This window comes from Grus americana, chromosome 2 (assembly GCF_028858705.1).
Source record: "Grus americana isolate bGruAme1 chromosome 2, bGruAme1.mat, whole genome shotgun sequence".
Classification (NCBI taxonomy): domain Eukaryota; kingdom Metazoa; phylum Chordata; class Aves; order Gruiformes; family Gruidae; genus Grus; species Grus americana.
In genome coordinates this window covers 19,729,109-19,750,619 of record NC_072853.1, presented here as the reverse complement: position 1 = coordinate 19,750,619, position 21,511 = coordinate 19,729,109, and the positions used below count along the sequence as shown (strand labels likewise).

General features: G+C 40.3%; 2 protein-coding genes across 6 annotated transcripts in view; one reads left to right on the top strand and one right to left on the bottom strand.

The window, feature by feature from the left end:
• Nucleotides 1–5,869, bottom strand: part of NUDCD1 (NudC domain containing 1) — a 43,746-nt gene extending 37,877 nt beyond the window's left edge. Inside the window, exons 1-2 of one of the 4 annotated variants that reach the window (XM_054814812.1) lie at nt 5,616–5,869; nt 5,203–5,273 (exon numbers count right to left, since the gene is read on the bottom strand). In XM_054814812.1, the coding sequence (XP_054670787.1) occupies nt 5,203–5,273; nt 5,616–5,854 (310 nt within the window). In that variant the 5' untranslated portion in view covers nt 5,855–5,869. The remainder of the gene's footprint in view (nt 1–5,202; nt 5,274–5,615) is intronic. The other 3 variants (XM_054814813.1, XM_054814814.1, XM_054814815.1) reach the window with 3 other exon arrangements.
• A 133-nt stretch (nt 5,870–6,002) lies between these two features.
• Nucleotides 6,003–11,599, top strand: ENY2 (ENY2 transcription and export complex 2 subunit). Of its 2 annotated transcripts, none has more exons than XM_054814816.1 (5): nt 6,003–6,044; nt 6,455–6,548; nt 8,395–8,465; nt 10,353–10,427; nt 11,343–11,599. In XM_054814816.1, exons 2-5 carry the CDS (start codon nt 6,481–6,483, stop codon nt 11,417–11,419), a joined length of 291 nt encoding a protein of 96 aa, XP_054670791.1. In that variant the 5' UTR covers nt 6,003–6,044; nt 6,455–6,480; the 3' UTR covers nt 11,420–11,599. The 2 variants fall into 2 exon arrangements, with proteins under 2 accessions (XP_054670791.1, XP_054670792.1); XM_054814817.1 differs by lacking the exon at nt 6,003–6,044 and adding an exon at nt 6,065–6,352.
• The last annotated feature ends 9,912 nt before the right edge of the window (nt 11,600–21,511 follow it).

Here is a 21,511-nt window from a genome sequence, read left to right as displayed (position 1 = left end):
CATTGATTTGTACTCTGTCACATCAGAAAAGGAAGCAAATATACAAAATGTATAAATTAAATCTCAGCTTTCAATATTATTTCCCAACAACCCTAGTTAGATGTGATATTTCAGACGAGTAAAAAGAAAATTATGCCCTTTTCTAGAACTGTATTTATGTCCAGCTCCATGCTTTAAAAAAGTAATTTGACTCAAAATATTTCAAAGATAATTAAGCGAACATTTTAACTCACACTGCCTTTACTTAAAAGCAAAAGCACTAAATACAAAGCAACTCATAAGAACCAACAGAAGGAGTAAGGCATCCCTAACCTTACTGGATCTTATTATAATTATTACTCTGCACCCCCCCAAAAAAAAAAATCACCTCTGAATAAAGAACACTATCAAGGGACTTATACTTTAAATGAATAGTGAAGTCTTACATCTGCCATCAAACACTATAAAGCAGAATTGGGGAAAAAAAAAATAGAGAAAAAGGGTGAGAAATGCCCCCCTCTTCCCTCTCATTTTTAAATGTTTACTGAACACATCAAAATAACTTTACAATACCAGAAAATACGTTGAATAATTATATCAACATATTATTTTGGGGCATCAAATGTTTTATGCTTGTATGTCATACTTTGTTTTGCAATGCCACCTAGTGGAAGCAATTCAGTATTTCATATACACTTATCTACCAGTGGAAGAGATTACATTAATTTATTTTCTAGTATCAGCATTCAAAGATCTGTCTAACCTTATATTAACTCTTTTTCTTTTAATATTAACAAATATGGTTTTATTGCTAATGGCAGCATCATCTCATTGCTGTTGTTGAGTAAAAGTACAAGGCTTGTTTATTCTACTGCAATAACTACCTTAATAGACTAAACACAAAAATTTACTGCTTAATAAACGCATAGCTTGCTGAAAACAAGCATGGGTTGGCAGATACCACGTAATGAAGTATTTTTGCCTGATCAAATTACTTGCACAGGTGTGAAAAGTAAGTGGGATATATCATGCACTAAATTGAACAAATAAATTGAACAAAATCCAAAAAACAGCAAGGCATTTGTGAAAGTATCACTATAGCAATGCCTTGATTTATACACTGAGTTGTGCCAGCTGCAAGAACCATTTTCTTTATCAATAGTTACAAGGCAGAACTCTCCTCTACATTATCTTTTTCTTTCTCAAGAAATTAACAGTACAACACAAGAACAGATACCCATGTGCCCGAGACCTAAACCTAGATTTATGAACTACAGCTCTAAATGTCTGAAAAAGCTGTGGCTCCCAGTTTCTTAGCATTTCCAATGCATTACTTTAAAGATATTTTTTTCTATATTTAATTTTTCAAATAGAAATAGAAAATGCAAATGGAAATCTCTACAAATGTATGAAATGCAGCTTACCAGTTTCTGAAGGGGGCCTACAGCAAAGATGGTGAGAGACTGTTTATCAGGAAGTGTAGTGACAGGACCAAGGGGTAATGGGTTCAAGCTGAAGGAGGGTCGATTTAGATTAGATGTTAGAAAGAAATTCTTTACAATGACAGTGGTGAGGCACTGGCACAGGTTGCCCAGAGAGGCTGTGGATGCCCCATCCCTGGAAGTGTTCAAGGCCAGGTTGGATGGGGCTTTGGGCAACGTGGTCTAGTGGAGAGTGTCCCTGCCTGTAGCAGGCGTGTTGGAACTAGATGATCTTTGAGGTCCCTTCCAACCCAAACCATTCTATGATTCTATATACATCAGTGCCTTTGGCTCCGTAAAATGATACAAATGCACGTTTTCCATGTAGCATTACTAAAGGGCAGCTACTTTCCAGTGAAGTACAGACCTTGTAGTATAAACAGGCTACAAATAGGGTAGTCATTTATTAACACCATTTTTCAAGAAAAGTGATAAAAACCCCATAAATGCATATAATCAAAGGAATGCATTCTCTGCATATTCTCCTGGCTTGCAACAGGAGCTTCATGTTAGAGTGAATGTTTACTGTGCCTTTCAGATGTTGTTAAATCTAAAAGCATACACTACATAATATGTGTAATGGCTCTGCTGAATAGAGAAGATAGAGAAGAAAGGCATGAGGGATACCCACATTCAAACAAATTCCAGGCCTCTGGAAAAAAAAAGGGAATCAAGTTACATCTGACTAGTGGAAGTCAAGAGCAAGGTTCTCGTTCCTTTAAAAATGTCATGCATCTCAGACACAGTCCTTGTTGGAGACAAGGATTTGCCCCACAATCATGGCTTTGGGCTCTGCTGAGATTAGATCAGGGCAGGGCAGAAGAGGTGACATTAAACAAGGCGCTCTCTCCTCCCTCCTAAAGGTTCAGCAATCTAAAAGAAAGGCATTGCAAAGCTCAATGCAGAGGAAGCATTTGAAAATAAGTTATGGAAATAAACTAAGGAAAATAAAAATAGACAAAATTTAGAATGAAGATTTGAAACTTAAAGGTACAATAGTGTGGGAGTCATTACTAGTCGAAACATGTTACCAGGATGACAGATGAGAAAAGAAAAATGACTGTGAAAGTTCAGATTAACTAGGACAGAATGGGTAGGAACAAGGAAGAAATAAAAGAGCAACATGCAAATCAGGGTATTTAAAAAGGAATGCAAGATATCAGAATTTCAACAGTCTTCCTCACTGTGACCATATATTTAAGAAATTCACTGGAAAATTCCCCTCTACCACAGATTGAATAAATAAGTGGTTTACGTTTCTTTCTGCTTCAGCTGCACATCTGACCACAGCAAATTCCTGGCAACCACAGTTTAATAGTTAAAGGCAAATTAAACTGAATACTAAGTTTTACATGATGGTCAGAAAATTAAGCTCATTGTAGTCCATATAAGCATGAGAACCACCACAACTTGCTCTGCGATACCATGTGCTGCCATCCATCTGCTCCAGTAGTAGCAGCCTGCATCAATTCCATGTGTCAATTTTCTTTGGTCATGTCATTTTATAGCTAGCAGTGAAATTCATAAAAATGGATAAATATAAAAATATAGATGAAAGTATCGACAAAAAAGATTAATACTCCAATGCTTAATACACAAGTTTGTAATAACACTGCATAAATAATACAACTACAGCTGTGTTAACTCACTTCTGCTTAAGAATGAGTACCTATTTCTATTTATTGTCACATATTCCAAGCAATCTAAACCCCACATGTTCATCTTACTGCCATGAAATTTGGGATGCCACACAGGCAGAACTCCAAATCCCAGATCATTTGAGACATGCACTCCTGAAATAGTTTCCTGGAAAACAAACAAAAAAGTCAACAGCCTTTTTACATTAAACTTCCAAATGCTACCATCATATTTTTGAACACAGTTGTGAATAAAATCAGAAATTAGCCATGCTGACAGTGTTCCTAAACATTTGACATTTTTTTCAGCTATTGTACTTCGCTCACTCCCACTATGAGGAAATGAAATCGAACTCTTTGCTCAGTGATAAATATTAATTTAATAACCCAGAAACAACCAAGTTGTTCATCATATTCCTGAGACTTTTAATCTGCTCACAAATATGCTATAAACCAGAAGTCCTTGGCCTTCTCACACAGTATTTAATTCTTCTCCTGTGCAGTAATTTGAAAAAGCCACGGTCTAGACACCATCCATGGTCTCTACAACTCAACCCATTATTCCTGTGCAACATAAAAGTCAAGTTATGGAAGGATGCCCTCAGTCTAACACATACATAGACCACTGACACCAGGAAATAAAAAGTACAGATATAGAACATCTCTGTTCTGCGAGGAAACTACCTTGCAGTAAGCAGAAGAAAACCAACAAGGAGAGAGTGCCAGCTGTATGGCCTAAGAGCAGGCTGAAATATGGACAAACAAAACATCTAGAAGACAGATACGGTTTGGTTCATATTTCAGGTTACTAATTTTAAAAAAAAAACCAACAAAAAAGGCTTTCTGCTCTCCAGTGGAACGATATCTATATGTATACACACACACGCAGAACAGAGTGAGTGAGTTGGTGTTAATGATTCAGTAGGACAACCAAATAAGTTGGACTGAAATGAGTCAGGGTCTTTTGTGCAGTGGGAAGTGGAGGAAGAGGAGAACACAGGCATACATAACCATCTCCTATCATACAAGTTACTGTAACTATTACGTAAAATATCTGAACAGATAAGAACTGACTAGATCCATCTCTCCATTAGCAACTCCACCATTCAAATATTTTAGTGAAAAATCTCTAATCCTCATTTATTTAGAATAGGTGCACAACTGACTATCGAAGAACCTCATAGCTTGTTTGACCATCAGCAGAGCATCAAATAAAGAACAAACTAAGAGACTGTACCTTTCCTATACTGTTGCCATCTTTGTCACAGCTGTAGTATGTTCCTAACACACATACGCTGGCTTACATTTGGACCGTCTTTTGAAAGGCAACACCTACATCAGTCTTACAGTAAAAATGGCAAACTACGTAAACAAAAATGTTACTCTCATTAAATATTCCAGTTCTATCATAGACACATATACAGTATCACCTAACTTGTTCACTCATCCTTCAATACAAAATTTACATACAACTTCCATCTTACTGCTGACAATTCACCGTGGCAAACATACCTTTCTGTTCCACTATTAATACAATGTATTCAACACAAAACTAAAATAAAACGTAACAGAAAACTCTGTAGACAGGTATACTGTTCAGTAAATATACAGAGGCAGAGATCAGTCCATCCAAATTATATATTACTGTCCTAGCTTTGTAAAAAAAGGAAACTAATTCATCCACCTTACAAACCCCCTAAATTTTGCAAATCAATAAAGCTAGAATGCTGAGAGATTTCAGGGGGCATGGCCAAGGTTGTAGGCACACACCCAACATGACTTTGTGTTAATGTTCTTCTCATCCATTAATGGACCAGAACCTCAAATGCTAATAATGCTTAATAGAAAAAGCAGAGCATGGAATGAATAGCCTGAAAATCCACCTCTGAACTGTGGGCAAAGTAAGAAGAAAAGTGGCTAATTCGTTAAACTTTGTAGAAGACACTCATTTCATATATAGTTCTCTAAATCACATGTGTTCACTTCAGACACCATCGCTTTGAATTACCTCAGCTGGCCACCTGGCCTTACCACGTGTGCACCAGCCACGACCAGGTTTAGCATACAGATTTTCTTACCCAGTTAGGAACTAAGTTCAAACTCACAGGGCAGACAGGTGTAAGACAGTGATCTGACAACAGTCAGAGACCTTGCTCCACCACGAAGCCACGTGAGGCTGGGGGAGGGAACCAGTGACAACATTGCAGCCAGTTATAACGAGAAATATCGAAACGAGACGCTGAGTCTCTTAAACGCCCGCCGCTCCCGACAGAGGACAGGCGGGCAGGCCTCCCGGTAAGGCGGGACAGGCCTTCCCCACCTCAGGGCACGGCTGCACCGAGGGCCGCCGGGCCGCGGAGCGCCGCAAGAGGACGGAGAGAAGCGCGGACGGACCCGGTGCCCTCCCCAGCTGCCCAAGGGGCCAGCCAGGCCACAGGGCGAAGGGGAGGCCGGGGAGGCCCAGCGGGCGCAGTCCCCCGCGCCGCGCACGCTGCCAGACACACCCCCCGCTCCTCACCCGCGTCGAGGCCCAGCTGGTAGCAGGCCAGCGGCTCCAGGGACAGCTTGTAGCCCTCGAACTTGGGGTCCAAGAGCAGGCGCTTGGCCTGCAGGGAGCAGTGGGCGGCGCCCGCCATGCCGCGGTCCGGGAAAACTTTGGGAAGAGGCAGCAACTCCGCGGCCCCTCAGGCGACGCGCGAGAACCGTCGCGGAGCACCACGGGAAGGGCCGCGCTGGCGCCCGGCGGCGGCGGGGCATGCTGGGAGCGGTAGTCCAGGCCCGAGCCCTGGGGCATGCCGGGAGTTGTAGTCGCCGAGCGGGCGGCACCTCCCCAGACTACGTTTCCCGGCGGCGCCCGCGCGCGAGCGGAGGGCGGGGCAGGCGCGGGGTGTGCGTCCGCGAGGCGGCTCCGCCTCCTGCCGCCTGGGACTGGCGGCGCCGCGGCGGGGTGAGCGGCAGCGCGCTGGGCCCGGGTCTGCCGGCGCCTTTCCCTGCCGGCGCCTTTCCCCGCGCCCGCTTCCTCGCTCCGGCCGTGGCGAGGGGACCGCTGGGGGCGGGGGGCGCGGGAGGCGCCAGGCGGGAGGGCCGGGCTGCGGGGAGGCCGCGGCCGGCGAGGGTGGGCCGCGCCCGCGCGAGCGGCCCGGTGACCTACGGGTCTCGCCGGCGCTAAACCGTTCCGATGCTGCGGTGTGCGTGCTCGTCAGCAGAGCACGTACTGGGCGCGCACTGGTGTGCGACCATTAGCCGCGGGGATGTGTGAGTGGGCGTGGCGCTGCGTGTGACTCTGTGCAAGTGACTTTTCTTTTTGTTGCGTTAATGACGCCGATATTTGTCAAAACTGTCTTCTGCTCTGTGTAGGTTTGTGAAAATCCTAGATTTCCAGAATGAATAAAGATGCCCAGATGAGAGCCACCATTAACCAAAAGCTAATAGAAACGGGAGAGCGAGAACGGTGAGTAGGCCGCCTCCTCCGAGCCAGTAAGAAGCTTTAAGTATCAAATGTGAACTCTACCTCGAAGTAAAGATTAAGTAAACTTAACTCCAAATTTTTCAAATGCCTGCATGTGAAAGTCTTCTGTGTTATATAAAGCTATATAAAACCCCCCTGTTTTTGCCTTTTGAACAGTTTTGTTTTAGTTTTACACTTGAGAAGCTGAGAAAATACAGGATGGAGTGTTTGGCTTAGGAACTCTAAAGCTTTTTCTTATTCTACTGTATTGTATTGGAAAGCTCTTCTTTCATATAAAAGTCACCATTCAGCGCAATTTGCTACAGTTAAATCTTGTTCTTTCCTGATAACGAGACAAAACTTTCCTTTTTGCTTTTTTTTCTTGTGTTCCTATCTCTTCCCTTGTTAGGGAAAGAAATACACAGTGGAACACACAAAACAGCACTCGTGAGAGTCATTGTAGAGATCCCAATAAAGACAAACAATTACACAGTGTGGTGTGGCAGCTAGTTTTTGGCCTTTTGTCTCTTCAGTCTGTTCTATTTGCATTGTATTTACACATCACTAGCATGCTTATGACGTTTCCCTCCTCATCATTTCACTATATTTGTAATGCCGTGCACCAAAATCTCAATTTCCTTCATTTTTGAAGGCCTGTATGAGAAGGAGTCTTCTTCCTAGGTCACCGCATAGCCCTGTACCTAGTGTAACCTCTTGTAGACTGACATGGTGTCTGCTGCGTTTTGTTCCTGGTTGTGACCATCCACTTGGAGATAGCACAGAGCTTCAGCAGAGCAAGCAAGTTCTTGAAATGGTATTGGGACCTGGTTTACTCTAATTTAAGAGTAAGAAAAGTTTTGACTAGATGTCAAAAGCTGTATTATAAACAAGCTTTATCAGGGCTATACTATGATCAGAGACAGAGCACTCAGATTTCTTGAATTAAGAAATACCTAGAAGCAGTGAATTTCACCTGTGTTGTTACTCTTCTTTTTGTCATCAGTTCATCTGCCTTTTACACAATTCACTGAGTAAAAAGGATTAGACCTACACAATTCAGCCTCTGGATGCAATCATTCATAAAACCAGAATTTTGCTAGAGTTATTTAGAATGGTACAAAATAAGTAGGTTTGCTAGCTGATGGAATAAAGGATGAAGATATTAAAGCTTATTTTATCATACCTTACTTTCATTTTCCCTTCTGTTTTTCAGTACTAATTTTCACTTTTTTTAGCTCGTTTTCTATATTCTCTTTTGATATGTGGAGTAGATGTAGCATTGCGGCAGATTGTTGTGTGTCTTCTCCGTTTAATGCCTGAATCCTTGTTGCTTATGCTTCTAATTGCTCATCACGCTTAGGAGGATAAGATACACGATCCCTTCATCTTCACCCAACATGAGATAAAGTGTAACTGGGGAGAGAAACCTGCAGTTGAAGACAGTAGTACAGAATTCTCCTTTCAGAAAGGAGAGGGGAAGATTTTATTTATTTTGAAGGCCTGGTTTCAGGTGAAGTATTCTAACCTGGAGAGTTAGCATGTGTTCGCTAACAGAGTAGACTCGGGCAGTTCAAGTGATTCAAGAACTGCTACTTCTTTTCTGTGGCTGCAGCATCAATGCTGCCTGAAGAAACACTGTGCATTAGCTCCTGAGCTGCTGACTCCTCATAGTCCACCACGGTAAACTGAAATTGGTACTCATCCGGGTTAGGATTCACATGTTTTTCAGCTGCTTCTGCTGGGAGTTCTGCTATGAGTAGTAATTGTAAGCTTAACTTTCACACTGAAGCATATTTAAGGTGTCAGGAATGTTTGCTGTTCCTGACAAATTTGTATTTTGTCTTAACAGCCTTAAAGAGTTGCTGAGAGCCAAATTAATTGAATGCGGCTGGAAGGATCAGTTGAAGGCACATTGCAAAGGTAACAGTGGTCAAATAACTAATATCCTTTGTAGTCAACTGAGGTTCTGGTCAAATAAAGTCCCAAATGAAAGCTTTACTGCCTCACAGTCTATTTAAATGAGAGTTGGGCAAGAGGAAAGTATCCCTGGCAATTGGTTTTGCGTGCAAGAAAGCACCTTGGAAAAAAAATCTTGAAACTTCTTCTCTGGTCTGAACTTTATTAAGCTTCTGAGAAAAGTATTGGAACTGATTCCCTAAATATTCATGATGATACAGCTTTTTGTTTTGAGAGAGATGACTTCCGTACCACAGGAGAATAAAAACCAAGATGAATGAAAATGGAGCAAGTACAGTGGTACACAACTTAGACACTTCAGAGAACTTTGTTGTCCGCATATGGGAGAGAAAGAAGTGCGTTTGTACCCTGTGTACAATTCTTGAAAATCAGATCATGTACTTAAATGAGAGAAAACAAGCATATGAACCTCTAAATACCCAATTGTATGAAACTGTTACGAATAGTATTTAAGCATCTAGGAATATTAATGCGTGATGAAATTTCCTTAAAGTAAATAACAAATCCCTTGAGCTTTCGCTTTAATTCTGATTTTGTCCATTGTGCCCGACAACTCAATGCTCCATTACAAAGTTTTTATTTTTGTAGGGCTGAGTGTGTTAAACTGTTTTCATAGGTGGATTTGCAGAGAAGGCTGAAATGATTCACACTTGCAGTTGTCTGCCTGATGCCACTGCCAGAGATTACCCATTTCAGTAGTACAGATAGCGAAAAGGATGTTTATCTGCCTTCTCAATTGTACACTTTATACTCTGCTATAGTAAAGTTATGTAAAGTTACTTGGTTTACATTAGTACTTTGAACTGTAACTGCAGCTGCTGAGAATGCACATATAAGTTCATTTGTCCCTGTTAAGGGCCTAATAACCTCCAAAAGAAAGGAAAGAGAGGGATTTTGGGAATTTGGGGTGGTTTGTTGTTGTTTTGTTGGAGGGGGGACAGGTTTGGTAACTTGTTCCAGAGTTTCTTGCCATTGTGGATTAGGGCCAATAATTGAGCAATCCAGGATGAATTTCTACAGGGAATTCAGCCAAGAAAACCAGTTTACAAATAGTTCATGTGATGTCAGTTCAGAGAACATATTTAGTGTTTTGGGGACAATCAATCCCTATGTACTGACATAGAGTTAAAAATATTCACATTTAGACACAATATTTTAGGTTTATGCTACTGAATTGAAGTTTATTCTCAGCATTGACTTCTGCATTTTTCAGTAGTCTTCAAGGCATGATAAGTAGACAATTGTTTAAATACTGGTATGTATTAATCATACAGTATATCTTAATCATAGCTTTTATTTTGCTGTAGATACATACCTTTCTTTCAGATATGCTTTTTTACTTTGCTGAAATATATATAGAGATGTTTAATCCAGTTAGGAAGAGTAGTAAGTATTTACTGTCTCTGTGCTCTCCCTTGTATGTTCCAAAGTCTTTTTCCAATTGCATGTCTTTCTCACTGGTATGTAAATAGTATGTTTGAAGAGATAAGCGGACCAACTTGGGAACTGCTATAGCACTTCAGTAATATGCACATCTGGTAATGCTCAGATAAGCTTAAACTTTGAAACATTTTATTTTAAAATATGAGCTGATCAAGATGCATCAGTAGTGACAAGTTCCCATACTTAAACCTATAGTATGAATGAGAGATGAAATCCACTGAACAATGCAGTAGGTACTGAGTTAATAACCTACATCTAGGTCACATGCTACTTCATATTCTCTGATGACCTACGCAGGCAGGTTTTGTCTCTTAATCATTGGCACAGGTTTTTGTCTTCTAATGAATGGACTAAAAGACTTACAATATTGGTCTTGGTCTTCCCCAGATGTCATTAAAGAAAAAGGATTAGAGCACGTTACTGTTGATGATTTGGTTGCAGAAATCACTCCCAAAGGCAGAGGTAAGGAAATACAAACACAGATGTCACAGTACATCAATAAACATACCTACCTGTATTTTATTAATATTTTACTTTGAAAGCAGCATTATGAACTTGCCTGTGTTGGACTCAAGGAAAAATGTTAATAGCTCAATATTAACTACAAATAAAACATGCATTTGTATTGCATAACAGCCATTCAAAATCTGTAATGAGCTCTGTGTGTAGACTACTTTTGCAGGTTACATTATTTAGTCATGAGTCTGTATTCATCTTTGTAATCGACTTAGTGGTCCCAAGAAAACTTGGGGTGTGCAGCAGAGATGTTTTAAAATTCCAGTTCTTTTTAAGATGAAAAATCTGAATTAACAGTACTAGTGTAATGGGAAGTAGGAAAAGGAAAGGACATAGCATACAGGTATAGAAAAATTGAATCTCTTAAGGAAATACTGCAGTCATTTTTATATAGTTCTTCTTGGACTCTCTACTAGGCTTTGTTGTTAGTGGGAGAAACTTCATTAAGTCTTAAAAATAGGCCTTCAAAATAACATGTTGAAGCCCCTTACTCTGAGCTCATGGCTGAGATTTTTTTGTTTTAAATTTGTGAAGAAAAATGTTAGGATAATCAAACTAATTTCTGGTCATTATATCCTGTTTACTGTTGAACAATCCTTTCCCTCAAACTTTACAATTTTCTTGACTGTGGCTAGGTGAAAAGCTACCAATAACAACAGTGTTCTCAATAGACTTCGATTTTACCCTACTTTAAATGGGAAACACATAGATGTGCTATATGAAGATCAAGTAGCTGCAGTTACTTTAGGTATTAACAGAATTGCAAGAACAAACAATAGAAGTAGCTGTTATAAAAGGTTGGTATTAGCATATTTTCCATTTCTGTCTTTTTTACTTATTGCTTTCTTATTTGTGTTTCAGCCTTGGTACCAGACAGTGTAAAGAAAGAACTCTTGCAAAGAATAAGAACCTTCCTTGCCCAGCATGCCAGTCTTTAACTTTGACATTCGTCTGGGATAGTGTTTCTGTATTATGTCAATCATGTCAGGATTGGAATGCAGTTTACATACTTAAGGAAGGAAAAATCTTTTTTTTTTTTTTTGTATGATGAGTTGAAGTTTCTTTGCACTGCATCAATTTCTTAAATTTGGTGTTATTTTAATAAAAAATTTTGTGGACTTGTGGTTCTAAGGCTCTTCTCACTATCAGTGTACTGTAATATGGTCTCACCTAGTCCAGTTTTTAGTGAACCATAATTTGATATGGTTGTGCAAACTCACTCAGATTTTCAAAAAAGAAGCACGATTAACAAGTACATTAACTAGAAATGCAGAAAGGGGAATAAAGTCTGTGGAAAATGGGATATGACATAATACTGAGCATATCCTTCTTAACTTTCCCTGAGAAAGTAGCTGGACAGCATGAAGAAGTTAAGACTACGTGAAACTGTTGGTGGCATCCCTCTCAGTACTTCTTTGCTAGAGTGTGAGTGGTTTGAAGTCTCTGACTTGTGTTGCAAATATTCACTCAGTAATTCGTAAGAGGTTGAATTCTTCAAACAAAAAAAACCCCAGTTGTATCTTTCATCAGTAATTCTCTCTTCACATTTACTTTTATTACAAAGAGTCAGTATTCTGATCCACGACAACTACTGTTTTCTAGTTTTGCTCATATTACTGGTAATTTTTAATTATGTGGATCTTTGGGGCCTTCTGAAATTTAAGTGCAATACAATAATTTGCCAACATAAGTCTCTTAAGATGATACATTTTAAATTATTGTATCTGGAACTGGCATCAGCCAGGTCTATAAATAGCTGCAAAATTAAAGTTGATGAACAGAGAGGATCAGGAAAGGGGCTTTCAAGTGAGAACGTTTTAATTTTTGCCAGCTTCATTTTGAGGTGTGTGGTAGATTATGAACTGGAATAGAAGCATAAGCAGAAACTGAATAAACAATTAGATACTGTTGTGACTCGGCTACTCCGAAAAATGAGTTGGCTCGGCATAAATCTTAAGAACTAATTAGAAACATACTCTAAAAACTGGCACTTAGCGTGGAGCTTAGGAAGTCGTGCCTGTGCCTGTGGATTCTTGCTGTGCCCATCATCGCTGTGAGCTCTTACCCAAGGAGCCGCTCAGGGGCACCTGCACCCCACGCGTGGGGAGGGTGGTGGCTACTCCCAGCCACCTCCCAGGCCCTCGGCTTGCAAAGAGAAAAATAATGCACTGTGCTAGAGAGCTCCTGCTTGCTGGGACAAGAGGTAACCGGTCATGAACAGCTTTTGTCTATGTAAGACCAAGTTCATGCTGGAACATTGCCGGAGCCAGGACCAGGGATCTGGTGCAGTATCCAGCTACTCCTTCTGACGGCCGGCACTGTGCTCTTTTAAATCCACCTTCATGCCAGTTTGAGCAAACTTGCTGTATGTCATTGTCTCTACACTGTTAAATAATGGTGGATGTCAGAAAGAAGAAAATTCTTCTGCTTAAAAGTCCATCTTGTTTTTTAAAAAGTTTATTTACATTGAGTATGTTAATTCAGTGTTTGATTGCAACTTCATTTGCATTGAGCGTGTTCTGTTTGAATTGCATGTATGTATATTTATTCTGAGCTTTTCATTCTAGACTTGATTTACCCAATGCTAGTAACTGATGGAGTACAGAATGTTTCTTCACACAATCTAGCAGAAAATATGCTAGCTGACTGTACGTTTAATATACGGCAAGGCTGTAAAATATCTTCTGTACTCTTGTGTTCTTAGAAGTCTTTGCTGATGTTCTTCGATATTTTACAAGTGACTTTAAAAGTCTTTGCTTGATGAATGGCTGCAGTGTGTCATGGGTACACAATAACTTGCTCCAGAGCTTCCAGTTGATTTCCCTCACTGCGGCGGAAGAGGGCCAGACTAAGGTATTCATACATCGAACTGTGGAAGGCTTGTTTTCTCATTAGTAAACATTTGAGATTCCATCTAGAACATGACAGTTGAAGAGCAGTTGCTGTAAGCATGGTGTAGTTCTCCTCTGCAAACAGCTCATGCTTGGCACAGAATGAAGACTGAACATTGTATGAATTTTCAGTTGTGCTGACCAATCTGAAATTAAAGGCTTGACAAATAGCTCTTTCACATGCTTCCAAAAGTAAGTTGTAAAGTTCTGCTCAGACTGACTTAAAATATCAGAGCATTCAGAAACCCAGAAGAAATCGGAGTGAGTGACTGCCTTCCAGATGCAGAACAGCAGCTCCCGTCTCAGGGTAACACCGGCTGCTCTCTGATGCAAGCAGCCCGACGCTGCATGTTCCCGCAGTGAGTTCTGTTAATCACCCGTGCAGCCGCCATTCAGTAGCTAGGCAAAAAGTGTGTTTGACAACATGTGCAGATCCAAATTGCAGTGGAGCACACTGGCCAGAGGCATCTTGATAGATCTTTTAAGAATGAAGTCAGATTTGGGGCGATACCAGCAATGGGAGATGGTTTCTTGAGGAATAAAGAGGTCCCCTTAGTGGCCTCATATTTTTGTTTTAACTGCAGGTTGCAAACTGTTCTTTGCACAATCTCAGTTTCTACTCATTTGGATGAGTATTGAAAACAATCAGTAACATTCAGGATTCAGCCAGACCTTCATTGTCCTGTTGAGGTTTGGGGTTTTTTTTGCACACTGAAGAATGACCCAATCTGTGCTGTTAAAGGTTCCATACATATAGCACATACAGATAGATACATTAACTACTTTTTCTTCAAAATTTCAGCCTTTTGTATGTCATGAAATGCATCTCTTCCTCACAAAGGCAGACAGTACCCAGAAGTACATAGCCAAGAAGTGACAATTTAGGATTGATGTGAATTACCTCAGCTGTGGACATATACTTCTTTTAGATCCAGCCCTATATATACACTCTAGTAGCTGATTCAGCTTGGACTTTTTGTAGACAAGCCTGTAAAAAAAAATATATATGTTTGTAAATTGACATTGAAATAATGGGTCAGATAGCAGCTAGAGTAAATTGGTATAGCTCTGGAGGCACACTAATCCAAATTCTATGTGACAGTGAATTGAATAGTCCTACTGCTGTCAATGAAAGACCAATAGAAAAAAGTTGGCTTGGCATCTCCCTTAGGCCCTGAGGGGTCTGAAATACACAATGAATTGAAACTGGTTAGATTCTAATTTGTTTGATAATTCTTTCCCTATGAATACTTCTCCACATTGACATAGTCCAGTCAAAAAATGCTATAGAACAGTAACATCATCAAATTTGGCTGAGATGTCAAACTTACATCTTAGATAAAACCTTATCATTACCCACTGTGTATGTTTAATTGGTTTTTTCTATTTTTTTTTAACATTCTTCTTCATTCTTGTTTACTGCCATAATGTTTCAGTAGGGACCTTTAACATTTAGAATCATAGAATAGTTTGGGTAGGAAGGGACCTTAAAGATAATCTAGTTCCAACCCCCCTGCCATGGGCAGGGACACCCTCCACTAGACCAGGTTGCCCAAAGCCCCATCCAACCTGGCCTTGAACACTTCCAGGGAGGGGGCATCCACAGCTTCTCTGGGCAACCTGTGCCAGTGCCTCACCACCCTCACAGGGAAGAATTTCTTCCTAATATCTAATCTAAATCTACCCTCCTTCAGCTTAAGGCCATTACCAGTTATAAACAGTCCCTCACCAGCTTTCCTGTAGGCCCCTTCAGGTACTGGAAGGCTGCTGTAAGGTCTCCCCGGAGCCTTCTCTTCTCCAGGCTGAACAACCCCAACTCTCTCAGCCTGTCTTCACAGGAGAGGTGCTCCAGCCCTCTGATCGGCTTCGTGGCCCTCCTCTGGACTCTCTCCAACAGCTCCATGTCTTTCTTGTACTGGGGCCCCCAGAGCTGGACGCAATACTCCAGGTGGGGTCTCATGAGAGCAAAGCAGAGAGGGAGAATGACCTCCCTTGACCTGCTGGTCACACTTTGGATGCAGCCCAGGATACGGTTGGCTTTCTGGGCTGCAAGCGGACATTGCCAGCTCATGTTGAGCTTCTCGTTCACCAACACTCCCAAGTCCTTCTCCTTGGGGCTGCTTTCAATCCATTCCCCGCCCAGCCTGTATTTGTGCTTGGGATTGCCCTGACCCATGTGCAGGACCTTGCACTTGGCCTTGCTGAACTTCATGCGGTTCGCACAGGCCCACCTCTCCAGCCTGTCAAGGTCCCTCTGGATGGCATCCCTTCCCTCCAGCGTGTCGACCACACCACACAGCTTGGTGTCGTCAGCAGACTTGCTGAGGGTGCACTCGATCCCACTGTCCATGTCACTGACAAAAATGTTAAACAGCGCCGGTCCCAATACTGTCCCCCGACGAACGCCACTCATCACTGATCTGCACTTGGACATCGAGCTGTTGACTGTAACTCTTTGAGTGTGACCATCCAGCCAAGAGAGAAAGAGATACTTGGAGAGATGTACTTGGAGAACAAGTATGTCTGAAGTCTGTTTAAATCCAATAAGAGTCCACCCATGCTATTAAAAAAATACTGCTGCTTCTCTGTTGTTCTCTCTGGAGAGTCCTTTGGGGTGACAGCTCTGTATTACCTAGTCCATGTCCTCATCTTTTCTTTCACATAATGGAATATGTTTAATTGTAGTGATTGTGGCACCTGGATAGTTTGGCTTTAACTTATGTAGTGATTGAATTTTCACTGGAGCAATGAAAAATATCCACTGCTTTTACCTGCTTGCTTTCTTTACATTTCTAAATATTTGCATTTGAAATCAGAATTGTGTTCTACTTGGCCTGTTTCTCTCAGCTATTCAGTTTCTAAAAGAAACAGCTGCGGCTGCAGAGCCAAATTTGTAATGACTGGAGCCCAAAATGAGGAAAAATAAATTCCTTTACTCATAAATAATTTATACTTCACCACTTCAGTGTAATGAATAAGTTAATCAGCATTCTGCTTGGTGTGAGAAAAGGTATAATCTTGCTTTAGTGTATTTCACATTTACCATGGTGCTTTCCATCTGAACAGTAACTATTCTTTGTGCTTACCTTATAACTAGTGGTTTAGTAGTACATCATAAAAAAAAAAAATCCCTGTAAGATATCCCTGCTGATTTCTGTTTGTTGGAGTTACTAGGAAAGAGGTTATCCATTCTTTCAATCATTGATCCTGAGGTAAAGTTGCTGCTGATACAATCTGCTGCTGGCAGCCCGTGGGTGAATACTGACGAGGGCAGAGCAACCTGGCCTCTTCTGTTGGCTGGCTCCTATCAATTGCCTGTGTACAAAGTCAGTGCAGTGTTGAGTTTTTACATTTAGTGTAGAGGGCAAAAGCAATGCTTAATTCCCTTGACACTTGAAATCATAGAGAAAAACTAATCATCTGCTTCCATGGGATCTTTGAATACATATGAACAGAGATGAGCATAACACTTAGCTTTGTATACTGCATTGGTGAGACTGACACTCATGAAGTACAACTCGCAATTTTCAAAGGAAGAAGGAAAAATGGAATACTGAAAAAAGAATTATTGAGGGCTAGCACTGCTAGTTAAGATTTAAAAATCTCCCAGTGTTAGTTTATTGAAAAGAAAGCAGATAGAAAATATGGCTGTGATGTGTCAGAACCTCCTCAGGGAGAAAACAGGAAACAGAGAAAGGCATAAAGAGTAGATGGAAATAGAAATCAGACAATTTGAAATTTAAAACAAGATGGCATTTGTAAAAGTACAGCTGCTTAATCACTGGAACAAACTATGAAGAAATATGGTGGATACTTCATTTTTCAATGCTTTCCTGAGTACAAGATGCCTTTCTGGAAGAGCTGCTTTAGTTCAGAGTTACTCAAGTTTTCTGGAAATGCAGTACTCTCCTGTCAGTGTTCCCTGGAGCTGGCAGCAGCAGCTCAGTTTCTTCCAGCTGAGAAAGGAAAACCAGAATAAATATTCCATGTTTATATTTGCGCTCCCTTGCAAAAGAAACAGAGGCATCCCCCCAAAAATGTAAGGTCCAGAGCAGTTCATTGATTTGTATAAATATCCTCTGCTTTGTAACTCCTCTGTTCTGGAAAAGCTGAGCGACATCTTAAATGCTATTTTCTAACGCTTTCCAAGGTGAACCCTTTAATGAAGTTTCCATAAAGAGAAATACTGCTTTAGGTGAACACAAGCAGAAGTTGTTAGCCCCAGTACAGGGTGGAACACAAAGCCCTTCGAATCTATGATGGAAGTGGCAGTAGTAGTCAAGCATTACAAAATCTTTTTTTGTAACTTGGATTAAAAAATGCTCCTGTCTAGCTAATCTGTTTGTTAACTTTTTTCATGCACATTTCATTCTGAGATGTTTCTGCCCAAATCTTGGATCAGTTTGCTAGTATTTGAGTAGTTCAGATTACATTTCAAAATACTTGTTGACATATGTTTTTCAAGGAGGTGCTTCATCAAATAGTCAATGGATGGAAGAGGACTGTTCTTCCTCTGTTGAATAAAGATCAGAGTATTACCTTTGCCTAGTTTCTGCTTAATGACTGCTTCAATGATAAAGATGACTTACAATGCTTCCTCTCTGTCATGAGGTAAACAGGAAAACTTGATAAAGAATTGCCCTTCCTTGACTGCTGTCTCCTCTAAACTATATATATGAGGTTACGCAGTTATATTCAAAACCAGCTGTTGGTTCTTCCTGCCATCAAAACTGGGATTTAGATGTCCCAGTTTGAATTTTGCTGAGACAGCAAAGTTTGTTGGAAGATGGCATTGATTTTAGTGAGATTTTGGGAGCTCAACATGTCCAACAGCCACTTGGGCTTGGCACATAGGTGCTCAGATAAGAACATGAGTTTTGAAGTTTTTGAGCTATAACATAGGTCTTTTTCGCTGAATTGATTTGCTTTAAAATGGGAAAAGGGAGGATTTTTTTTTTTTTTACTATTATTTTCCCAACTTCAGAATAATTCTTCTTGAAATGAAATGATTAGATCTGGCAAAGAGCATGGAAAAAAGAAAAAAAAACTCACATTTTACCAATAGGTGGAAATTCTTCTACAAATGGTGAAGTATTAAGAAACAAAGAACAGCTGCATGATTCTCCCCCCCAAAAAAAACCCAAACCAAAACAAAACAAAACTAGAAAGAAAATCCTTTGCTTTCCTAAATGCTTTCCCCAACAAAACTTCATGACCTTACCTTTCCATGCTAGGCACTCTCTCTCCTATTTCCCTAAATGCATATCATACACATGCAGACATGCACACACAAGCATATCCATATAGATAAATATTTTATAAAGCAACATGCTAGATACTCAAGTATTTAGAGGATTTGAATTCAAATGCTAACACTATGCCTAGGATCCATCTTCCAATAACTTGAACTTAGTACATATAATTCTTTTTTCCTTAATAAGAAACACAAGAAAGGCTGTGCATGTAAGCCAAGCAAGACTACTTAAAGGCTACACACTACAGGATGAAAAGGAAGATTTTCTATTTAGTAATGAAGTAATAAATTAGTTATATAAAGAATAGGTCCCATTATCCTCTCCTTAATTTGCAGTTGAGGAATATAAGGATTATATGGAATACAAAGCATAAGCTTTCTTCCCATATAAAAAGCTAGGTAATTTTTTTTTTTTCTGGCAATTCTAATACTATTTTCTAGTTTAGCTTATGCATCTATTTTGTCTAGTAAAATCAGTAATGACAGAGAGCCAATATGGATCATAATCACTTACAATATCTTTTAAGTGGAGTTTAAGCACAAATATTCATACTTGCTGTCTAAAAGCTGCTCAACTGCAACCAAATGGCAGTTACAGAAGTTCTTAAGTATTGTAACTGTAGATACATTTATTGATGCAAAATCAAGTCTATTCACAATCCTGTCTCTACATGCTGGAGTTGCCCCAGTGTCTTCAGCTAAAGGTATGCAGAGGCATCCAGCTGGCACCTAAAGGAAACTGGGGTCTAGGAGCTGGAACAGAATGCTTTAATCCCGCTGAGATCCGAATCCCAAGTACACCTTCCACTCGCTTATTAAGGGGATGTACTTCCTGCCAAAGTGCAGCAGCAGGCACTGCTTTCTTTAGGATGCAGCTGAATGAAGAGGAAATAATTGGGATAACTTGTATATAGAGCCTAATAGTTAAATCACACAGTCAAGATCTAAAGAACTGGTAGATTATTTGGGAAAGAGAAGAGATGGGTTGGTCATCTCCTTCCTGACCTTCTGAAATGTTGGTAATCCCTCACTTTAAATCTTCTGCCAGCTGGGAGAATGGTCTTATTGACAAGCTACAGTCTTTTCTGTCACGAGTCCTAGGGGGAAGCAGAACTCCAATGCTTCTGTTCACTTGTGCTACTGTGAAAAAAATAATAGAGCAAAAGGAAGCCTGGCTCTGTAGCCTCTTGGTTAGCTCACTTGCCTGGCACAGGCAGAGAAAACTGGGTTCTGGTACCTACTGCCAGCATTGATTCTGCATGTTAACCCACCATCATTAAATACAGAAACACTCTAGGAAGGAGGAGCTGATGCCATCAGTAGAGAGAAGAACGCAGGATCATCTCTCCAGGAAATTTCACATCATCAGGCTAAATTCACATATTCTTTATCACCTCCAAGTTCTTCACAGTACTGAACAAACCAACCAGCCTCTTTCAACCTGAGGTGGGTATTCCTCTAGGCTGACTGCAGGTTCTGCCCCGCAGGAGGTCCTGTCAGCTGGCCAGGCTCCAGCGTGAAGGTCTGTGCCTTGCACAGGATGCTAAAGGAGACAGAACCCCTGGACCATTCTCAGGGGAGCAATGAAAACTGCCCAGTCCAGCAGGTCAAACCTCCACAGTCTGCTCTGAGCTCAGGGAGACCTTGGCAGTCATGCTGCTCTTTGGCCTCTCTTGGCCACTGCTTCCAAAAAAAATTACTTTGGGTGTGCGACTTTTCATAGTATCAAATATGATTTTTTATATATTATATGCTTGTTAAAAGTCAGTTTGTTGAATATGCCTACGAAGGCCTCTCACCAAGATCACCAGTCTGGAAATTTCCTCTACAAAGCACATCAAGCCTTAATGTGCATGAGGGAAGGAATTTAAGGTATGCTGGCAGAGGCAGCGGAGTAGAGCTTCAGCGGAGAAGATCTTTAGAGAGAAGAGAGGCTTTCATGACTACTTGCCTCTTTCCTTGGGAAAGGGGGCAGGTTTTCATACACATTAGGATACACATTTGCCTAAATTTAGGCAAACTCTTTGGACAATACTTAGATTTTACCAAAAATAGGTGCTCAGGAATAATACAAAGGAATGGAAAATGTATCTAACAATGGAACTGCCCCCTCGCATCTAGAGTTTCAACACAGTTAATGATGAAATTTCAAAAAGCAGAATATTAATTTGCAGCAGCAGTATAGAAATTTACTTCTGAATTTTATAGTAAAAACATGCAATTTTTCTGTGGTTGAAACCATAAAAACTCTACTTTGACCAGAATTAAACACTTGTTGAGGGAAAATTTCTTCTGCAAATATAAAGCTTGAGTTACTGCACAGTTCAACAGGACTGTAACTGACAAAAGGTACCCTTAGATAAAAAAACTATTTGTAGCTTTAACAAATGACTGAACAGTGAGAGAGCACACGAATAAATGAAGCACATAGACCGTAGGAAGGAGAATTCATATTGAAAAAGAAACTGTATCCCTTTTATAGACAGAATGAAGTTATTAAATAGAAACATGAATGTATCAGGATGGCATCTACCCAGTGGCTGTGGAACAATCAACCATGAAGCGATGGAAATTGCTTTAGGTGTAAAGAAGTGACACTAGCAAACTTTGATTGATATGTTTAATCCTTAATATCTGTAAAAGAAAAGCACTAATTTAAAAAAATGTGGTTCCCTAACAAACTTTATTAGTTTATTGTAGCAGTATTACATTTGCTGTGGCAATGAAGTATCTAAGATTTAAGATGTCTTTGGGAAAACTAAATGAATCAAAGGAAACCAAGTTAAAAACTTGAGACCCAATGGTTAATGACATTTTTGAACAGAGAAGTCTTTATCCCTGCAAACATTTATTTTAGAAATTAAGTTATATTTATATTATTCCTA